Source organism: Girardinichthys multiradiatus, chromosome 10 (genome assembly GCF_021462225.1).
Source record: "Girardinichthys multiradiatus isolate DD_20200921_A chromosome 10, DD_fGirMul_XY1, whole genome shotgun sequence".
Lineage (NCBI taxonomy): Eukaryota > Metazoa > Chordata > Actinopteri > Cyprinodontiformes > Goodeidae > Girardinichthys > Girardinichthys multiradiatus.
Window position 1 is genome coordinate 96,576 of NC_061803.1, and position 9,335 is coordinate 105,910.

General features: G+C 40.8%; 1 protein-coding gene across 6 annotated transcripts in view; it reads left to right on the forward strand.

Annotated features, from left to right (window-relative positions):
- jakmip3 (Janus kinase and microtubule interacting protein 3) overlaps positions 1 to 4,853 on the forward strand; it is a 62,312-nt gene extending 57,459 nt beyond the window's left edge. For 5 of the 6 annotated variants that reach the window (XM_047377964.1, XM_047377965.1, XM_047377966.1 and 2 more), the window contains 4 exons: positions 5 to 238; positions 2,063 to 2,128; positions 2,215 to 2,271; positions 3,265 to 4,853. In XM_047377964.1, coding sequence (XP_047233920.1) covers positions 5 to 238; positions 2,063 to 2,128; positions 2,215 to 2,265 — 351 coding nt within the window. In that variant the 3' untranslated portion in view covers positions 2,266 to 2,271; positions 3,265 to 4,853. Of the gene's footprint in view, positions 1 to 4; positions 258 to 2,062; positions 2,129 to 2,214; positions 2,272 to 3,264 lie in introns of all 6 variants that reach the window. The other variant, XR_007040097.1, reaches the window with a different exon arrangement.
- The last annotated feature ends 4,482 nt before the right edge of the window (positions 4,854 to 9,335 follow it).

Genomic DNA, 9,335 nt, shown 5'->3' on the forward strand with positions numbered 1-9,335 from the left:
TCAGAGGATCTTGGAGCTGGAGGCCATGTTGTTTGAGGCTTTGCAGCAGGAGGATGCTTCCAGGACTCCAGGACTAATAAAGGGAGAGGGTCGGCTGTCTGATTTATTGACAGAAGAAGAGAAAGAGGAGCTAAGGAGAGCCATGGACCAGTGGAAACGATGTGTGATGTGTGAGCTGAGAGAGAGAGATGCTCAGATCCTTCGAGAAAGGATGGACCTGCTTCAGCTCACACAACAGGTGAACATCTACATAACAGGTGACTGTGGCTCAGTGAGAAAAGTGGTTGTCTTGCAATCTGAAAGTTGTGGGTTCAATTCCAACTTCCTCCTACCACATGTTGATGTGCCCCTTGGCAAGGCACTTAACCTCAAATAGCCCACCGATATGTGTATCGGTGTATGAATGAGTGTGTCTGGGTGAATGTGGCTCTAGTGTAAAGCACTTTGAGTGGTCAGTATGACTGGAAAGTTCAGTCCTTATAAGTTCAGTCCATTTACCATAACTAACAGTTACTTTAACTTCCATCACAATCTGGTTCATAATCCATCAAAAAATCTAATTATAATGATTCGTTTCAAAAGTATTAGATTCATGTCAAGTAGTAAAAAGTTGTCTCAGGAAACCTGCAGATTTCAGCTCTGGGATTTGAGAGCTCCTACAAGAACATGGTCATGAACCAATATGAGCAGCTGGAGCACAGCCTCACAATGTCACCCTGATCCATCAACATTTCATTCCATTCTGCCATATAAGGACAGAAACAGCTCCATTTTATTTCTGGTGAGGCAGAGTCTCACTCCAGCCCTGAGGGATAACATCGCCTTTGTAACATCATACCAAAAACAGTTGAATCCTCATTCATTTAAATCAGGTTAATTTTTTATATATCACCAAATTATCCCAAAGATCATCTGAAGGCACTTTACAGGATATGAAGGGGTATGGGTCAATTTCAAACAGAGAAAGAAATAATCCTTAATCCTTCACACAGACCAGAGGTAGCCAACTCCAGTCCTCAAGAGGCTGAATCACCTCCTCAGCATGTCATTGGGTTTAGTACGAGCCAGGAATGGACCATTTAACCGATCCCGATGTGTTGGACCAGCAAACATCTAAACATGTAGGACATCAGCTCTTGGGTCTGGAGTTGGGCACCCCTTATATAGACAGATTTATATTAAATGACATACATTTTAATTTGATACAGTGCAGGAAGATTGTATTTAGAGAGCCAGTTTGTAAAACATTCTCCACCTAAGGAAGCCCAGCTGACTGCATGCAGTCATTGACTGTGCAGTAATCCCTTCTCCTGAACGAACATGAGTTAACAGTAGACAGCTGCTTGCCATGTGGTGTTAACTCTGGAGCAATCTGTCTTCTTAACAAAGATTTCATCAGTGGAAAGATAAAAATGCCTTTGAATAGGAAGAAACCTCCAGCAGAACAAGAACTTAGTGTTAGCACCCATCTGCAACTGGGGGTTGAGAACAGAGCCGTAACAAAAATGTAACACAGAACCAGGAGTACTTTCTATGTAGCTAAGCAGATGAGCTCAGTCTTTAGACTACTAAACCAAGAACATGGTTAACTGCAGTTTCTGATGTCTGGGGAGAGACTGGATTAAACACAGAGACAGGTGTATCATCTATGGAAAGAGAACTTTAAGTTATTGGCAACTATAGCCCATCCACTGGCTCCTTACAGGGACACTGGCTTAGATGTAACTTCTAAGAAGAGAAAAAGCAAACTTCTCATTCATAATGATGACCAGAATGATCTGCTGTGCACTAGAGGACCCGGAGGAAAGCACAGCTCTGAAAACCTCCATATGCAGCTTGATGACTTCCATAACTGCTTGTAGCTACTGCCAGTAACCTTCAGGCCATAGCTCATGGAGGCTCCTTCAGGACGAGGTAAAGCTGGCAATGAGGTGCAAGTTAATCGTTTCACATCCGGGTTCCTATGCCAGTCATTTGTAGGATGTCTGACATTCTTTTTTTTTTGACACCATTTTAATGTAATGAATCCTTGTAATAATGATGATATGTTTGTGTTGGACAGAGGAACAAGGAGCTGGAGGAGAGTATAGAAGCACAGAAACGACAGATTAAAGAGCTAGAGGAGAAGGTAAGAACCATCAAAAAGTAGAAAACCCAAAGCACCATCAACCCATTCCCAGTGTTAGTTCTACTGATTCTTTCCTTTTTTCCCAGTTTCTGTTTCTATTTCTATTCTTCTCTTTGGCCTTCATCCTCTGGTCCTGAATCCAGGTGAGTCACACATTACACAGGTGCAGTTCAGTTTAAGCTGGAGATATTTCAGGAGCACTGCCTCAGTGTGGTAGCAAATATTACCCAGATAACCATGGTCTAATCAACCAGTTTACTAAAGCTGGGGCCACACTACATGTTATTACTAACAGCCAATGAAAAAGAAGCCAGGACACGGCACCAGCTGCGATGTGACTTTATTTTTAATAACAATACAACATCATGAACATAAAGGCAATCACCTCTGGACATAATGCAAACTATCTAATTACAATCATTGAGTGATAAAAACGGACTAAAACGCAGTAAATTATGAATGACCCTATTAATAAACCAAACATTTTACATATTGAACGTAAGGCTATTTTCCACATAGAATAAATTTATTTCTCATTAATTCCTCTATGTTTGTTGATCTAGCCCAAAGATTATATTGTTTGTTTAGAGAGAAATAACATTTCAAGACTAAAGCCAACATTGACAGTCAATCTGACAAACCCACAAACAACTGCAGAACCTGAGATAAATCATCCAAACTCTCGACATGAATGGAACAAAGAACACAGTCAACACCATCAGAACTATGTTCACTTGTCGGATAAACTTCAACATATTTTAAAATTGCATCTGTTTCAATTTATGCGGCAGTGGAACAGAAATATACCCAATCTATGTTCTGAAACTATGAGGCTACGAGCTATTGGCACCACCTACTGGTTGGTTTGTGTCTTCAGAGTGTCACCCTCAGGGGAGTTTGATGCACTCCATTGGCTTTGGTTAGTTGGATAAATTCTGTAGTCTGGAATCCTCAGCAGTTTCAGTTGTTCAGTCTGGGATCCTCAATAAAACCTGTCTGTTAGTGGGATGTCCAAGAATCTTTGAAGACTAAAGGTTGTGTAGTTTGCCCCCAGCTTTTGGTAACCAGAGTTTCCCCAGGGGTTTAGTCTTTTTCTTGAAAGTTTTTACAGAAAGGTTTTATTTCTCTTTGTTCAGTCCACCAGAGACCACCAGGTGAACACTCAGCAGTGCAGGCTCAGTCTGGATCCAAACCAGGTCATTGTAGGATTGTGCAGGTCTGAAACCAGCCGCAACAAAGCACAACTCTACTCTTCTAGATGTCAACTGACCACTGCTTTGTTACAGTCAGTTTCTGCCTCGGAGATCAAGACTGGTTTCTGTGGCAACAAAGAAAACGTGGGGTTTGGTCTGGAAATACTCCGAATGAGAGGAAGATGTCAGGCATTAAGCTGAAACAGTCCATTCACTGGGATTTGAAAAGTTAAGTTCCATCTGCAACTGAAACTGCTCAGTCAGCAGCCGAGGATCACGTGTGGGAGTGCTGAATGAAGAACCTCACATGATGCAAATACCGATTGGCTGAATAACACCTGTGGACCGCAGGGAGCTTTAACAATTCTGCTTTAACGGTTCTAAATTTACATCACCTGAGTTCATCTTAGAACCAAACAGTGACAGCAGAAACATCTTTACCACATCAAGAGATCTGCTGAGGAAAGAAACTGAAACAGAAAGAAGGAATCTGGAAGTCCCATTAAAAACACAAACCTGCTGCAGCCCCATGTCTCTGCGTGATGAAGATCAGCAGAAAAGCTGGAAAGAGTTTAAATTAATTTGGAGATAGAACAAGTCCAAACTGAGTTCAAGAAGGAAACAACCAACTAATCCACCCGAGTATACTTTGTGCAGACATCTTCAGAATCAGAATCAGCTTTATTGCCAAGTTCGTGCATACAAACAAGGAATTTGACTCCGGTACACTTTGCTCTTTTGTTCTGTTTTTGCATTACAGAATATACAAATTTACAATTTACAATGTACAATATACAATGTACAATGCAATATTCTGCATTACAGAATAATCATCTTGTGATGATCCTTGGTGCTCAGGTCATATCTGATACCTTGAAGCTTTGCAGAAATGCATGCATGTCATGTACATGCATGCATTTCCTAACATGGATATAAAAGTGGCAGCAGCAGGTCTTCTTTAGGCCTGGAAGCAAAGACTTATTCCCAGAGAAGAAAGTTCAATGTTCGTTTCTTCACCAGGTGCTGGAGGTGGATTCAACCTCCTCTGTGTTTAGGAGATCCAACTTTGAGTGGAAACCTTTAAAATCCAAACAGTGTTTACTTCATGGAAAAACTTTTATGGTTTTATTCCCAATACTGATGATGGAACATAACTTCACAAAGTTTAAATGATTTATTAAAAAATATAAAGTTTTTATTCTGTTACTGGAGATAATCACATAAATCTGAAATGTAGACATTCACACACAAAAACTATTGAATATTTTGTACTTTAAGTCACTTTTTTTTTTTTTTTTATTAAAGTCACCCTTCAGATCAGTTTTTATTTTAAAATGAGCACTGTAGTTTTTGGTCATCATCAGTCAAAGAGTAGGAAGAGCACAAACTGTGTGTGGATCCATTGTCATTCTCAGTTCCAGCATCGTAGTCCTGGTTCTGGACTTTTATTATCCCAGATTCTATTTTTCTAGCCTTGCTGTGAGTCTGAAAATCTGAGGTCATCACTGAGATTAAAATGTTGGACACCAGAACTGAAGTGTTTCTGTTCTGTTGATGCAGTGAAACAGTTTCCAAGGTGAATTCAGGTTTCATTCATCAAACATCTGCATGAAGGATGGTTTGCACACACTGTTCTGACCACAGTGTATACAGTACCTCAGACACTGGAGACCGGACCACTGAGACCAGACCGATAGATGGTTACACTGACAGTTCTGATCAAGGTTTGTCTCATCTGCTCTGTCCTTTTAGACGAGATTTAGTCCAGTTGCTAAACTTCCACAGAGTCACAGCTTTGATGAGCCATACCTACCCTTAGCTCTCAGCAGACTTTATGGGATCACTGGAATCCTCCAGATCATGATTACTTCATTCTCAGTAAAGGAGACAGCATTGGAGGCAACTGTAGAACCTAAACTGTGTTTGGACTGTTCTGATCCAGTGGAGCTTCCTGAGTTATCAAAAATATTAGCTTAATCTAAATCTTCAATTTGAATGTTAGACCCAGTCTCAACCAAATTATTTGAGGAAGTGTTCCCTTTTATTACCAGGCCCATTTTATATATGATTAATTTATCCTTAGTAAATGGATCAGAACCACAGGCTTTTAAAGTGCCTTTGACACACTTTTCCCACAAATGCAGAAATTGAAAGAAAACAACATATTGAAGAAATTGGGCAGTAATTGACATATTAGGATTAAAGATGCGATAAAAAACAATTGTGACACAAAACAAGCATATATCGATGTTAAATTTTGCAAGTCCAAAGTCACACGGAAATGACGTCTAAGAGGGAGTCTCGGGTCATTCATTGTGTGAGCATCAATGATAAACGGTTCAGGTAGAAGCCAAGTTGCATTAAAAGCAGCCTTAATATGGTGAAACGGTGCATTGCTGGTGGTGGCAGCAACACTACGACAGCTACCGTTAGTCTGCCCTATTTTCCTAAAGTGAAGAGGATCAGAGCTGCCTGGATCAGAGCTGGAAAACGGAGGGACAGATGGGCTGGTCCCACCAAGCACAGCCAGGTGTGGTCAGATGACTTCTCAGCAAACTGCTTCGAACAAGAAACCTCTGAATTCACCACAGAAATTATGTCAGAGGTCATAATATCTGAATGACGAAGAAGGATGTTGAAACAGAGTCTATAGCCACGCTGATCAGAGCATCTGATGGGAAAAGATTGCCAAAGAAAAGGTTGTTGCTGCTGTTGCTGAACAGATCAAGGCTCAGCAGGTAAGAACACTTCCTTGTTGCAAAAGTACATTTAGATATGAGCAGTTATTGTCAATTGTTTTAATGAATAATAATTTCAAATTATTAAAACAAATATGGTTGTTTCACTCAGTGCTATATTTACTGTAACCCTGGATTTACACTGTATTTGCCCCAGTCTGGTCTGGTCCGCTGCAAAGCCCGGAGGAACTCCAAGAACCATACACAGATCGCGCAATAAAAGCCAGTGATGAATGTGGTCGCGTGTCCAAAACAACCTGTAGAGGCCAATCTGTTGTTCTGGTTTCATTTTTGTTCTCCATTTAACCTCTTCATTTTAATGACTGACACAGAACGTGTTTTATGCGTGTGGCAACTTTCATCCGTCGCAGCCCAGTAAAATTACCGTGATGCTCCATCAGCCATCATTTATTTTCTCTCTAGACAATTGAAGAACAATTTCTTCTTTGTGGGCAACAACAACAAAACAGCGCTCTCTTTAGCGAAATTACATACAAACACATTTTCTTCACCAATGTTTTTAAATCCAAAACATTACAAATGAAATCCATTTGTTTTTAACCGATTTATACAAAGCATTAAATACAAAAATTAATATACACCATTTATACGTCATTCATGAATGTATAAGCTTTACAAAATAGAGCTTACATTCTGGCCCCTAACTGTTACTGCTGGGGCACAACAGTTACCAGAATTACATAAGTGACATTTTAAATCCTTTCTGTAACTATAACTGTACTCTTAACTGCAAACATACCATAGTCTAATGGCTTTATACAAAACATCTTACTCATCCATTTTGATGGATGAGGTTAGATTTGTCTACTGGTCTTTCCAAATCACTGCTTTTTGTCTTAACCAAAACTTTTCTCAAATGACCATTTGAATCAGATTGATTTTTCAACCTTTCCTATTAACCATGAACCTGCATTGTCATCTATAAGAACAATATAACAGAGTTTCAAGTTTCTTTTCAATTTAACCATTTCTGTCTCTCTTGTAAAAGTGGAAGATACTCTTTGATCCAATATTTCCAAAAAATATTCGACAAGTATTGAACATGACACCATTGTCTTTTTAAGTCTTCCTTTTCAAACAAACCAGGTGGTAATACAGGTTGTCTTTTCATGAGAAGCAAATGATTTGGAGTTAATGCTTCTATATCATTAGGGTCGTTAGAAACTCTCGTAATGGGTCTGTCATTTATAATAGATTCCACTTCATAAAATAAAGTGTGAAGATGCTCATCATTAAGAGTTTGTTGTCTCAGTTACCAGGTAAGGATTCTCCTGACAGAATGTATCTGCCTTTCCCAAATTCCACCAAAATGAGACCCAGATGGTGGATTGAATGTCCATGTAACAGCTTTTTGCAAGTTACTCAGCAATTTTAGCCTTATTCCAACATTTGATTGCCTCACATTTCTTTTTCTGCACCTATTAGGTTTGTACCATTATCTGATCTCATCACAGAAACGTGGCCTCTCCTAGCCACAAACCTTCTGAATGTATAAATGCAAGAGTCCATTTCAAGCCAGTGAGCAACCTCTATGTGAATTGCTTTTGTGGTAAGGCATGTCAACAAGACGTTATACCTTTTCACATCACTTCTGCCGCATCTAACCTCAAAAGGCCCAAAGTAGTCTATCCCTACATTTGTTCTCATCCCATGAGAATTTCTTTCCACATAGTTCCTGCAGAATCACCTTTGCTGGGAGAATAACTGGGGCCTGGAACCCTAAGTGATCATAGACTGAAGTCTCAAATGACAGAATGCCACGCCTGGTTTGTGTTATTGATTTTTCATTGATTTTGAAGGAGTCTCAATGCACCAGTTTCAATGCACCTGTTTACTCCTAAGACTCGCTCATCTGGAAGGTTGTCGTGGCAGAGGTCTAATGCCTTAACCTCTGTTGCTCTTTCTGTTTCAGGAATGGAGGCAAGAACCACTCTGCTGTTGCTGTCCCATTTAATAAGATGAAAACCTCCTCTTGCATAGTCCTGTTAGCTCCTTTACCATAGTGCAGGCTTTGCCTTCATTTGACACAGACAAAAGGGAATCGTCTACATAAAAGTTATCCTACACTGCACTAATAGCCATAGGCGACACCTCATGTGAGGCATCCTTTGCTGTTTTCTTTAAGGCAAAGTTGGCGCAACTCGGTGAAGATGCTGCACCGAACAAATGCACTGTAATTTTGAACTCTTGCAATGGTTCACTCAGGTTTCCTATTGGCCATCATATCCTCTGGATAAACTTTCACTTTAACCGTGTCCTTACCGAGTTCATGAATTGTACATCTCCACAAGAGGATGTACAAAAATTGCAAAGGAGTAGTCTGGAAATGCCTTTTTAATGAGATTTATGACCACATACAGGGGTTGGAGAATGAAACTGAAACACCTGTCATTTTAGTGTGGGAGGTTTCATGGCTAAATTGGACCAGCCTGGTAACCAGTCTTCATTGATTGCACATTGCACCAATAAGAGCAGAGTGTGAAGGTTCAATTACCAGGGTAAGAGCACAGTTTTGCTCAAACTATTGAAATGCACACATTATGGGTGACATACCAGAGTTCAAAAGAGGACAAATTGTTGGTGCACGTCTTGCTGGCGCATCTGTGACCAAGACAGCAAGTCTTTGTGATGTATCAAGAGCCACGGTATCCAGGGTAATGTCAGCATACCACCAAGAAGGACGAACCACATCCAACAGGATTAACTGTGGACGCAAGAGGAAGCTGTCTGAAAGGGATGTTCGGGTGCTAACCCAGATTGTATCCAAAACACATAAAACCACGGCTGCCCAAATCATGGCAGAATTAAATGTGCACCTCAACTCTCCTGTTTCCACCAGAACTGTCCATCAGGAGCTCCACAGGGTCAATATACACGGCCGGGCTGCTATAGCCAAACCTTTGGTCACTCATGCCAATGCCAATCGTCGGTTTCAATGGTGCAAGGAGCGCATATCTTGGGCTGTGGACAATGTCAAGCATGTATTGTTCTCTGATGAGTCCACCTTTACTGTTTTCTCCACATCCGGGAGACTTACGGTGTGGAGAAGCCCCAAAGAAGCGTACCACCCAGACTGTTGCATGCCCAGAGTGAAGCATGGGGGTGGATCAGTGATGGTTTGGGCTGCCATATAATGGCATTCCCTTGGCCCAATACGTGTGCTAGATGGGCGCGTCACTGCCAAGGACTACCAAACCATTCTTGAGGACCATGTGCATCCAATGGTTCAAACATTGTATCCTGAAGGCGGTGCCG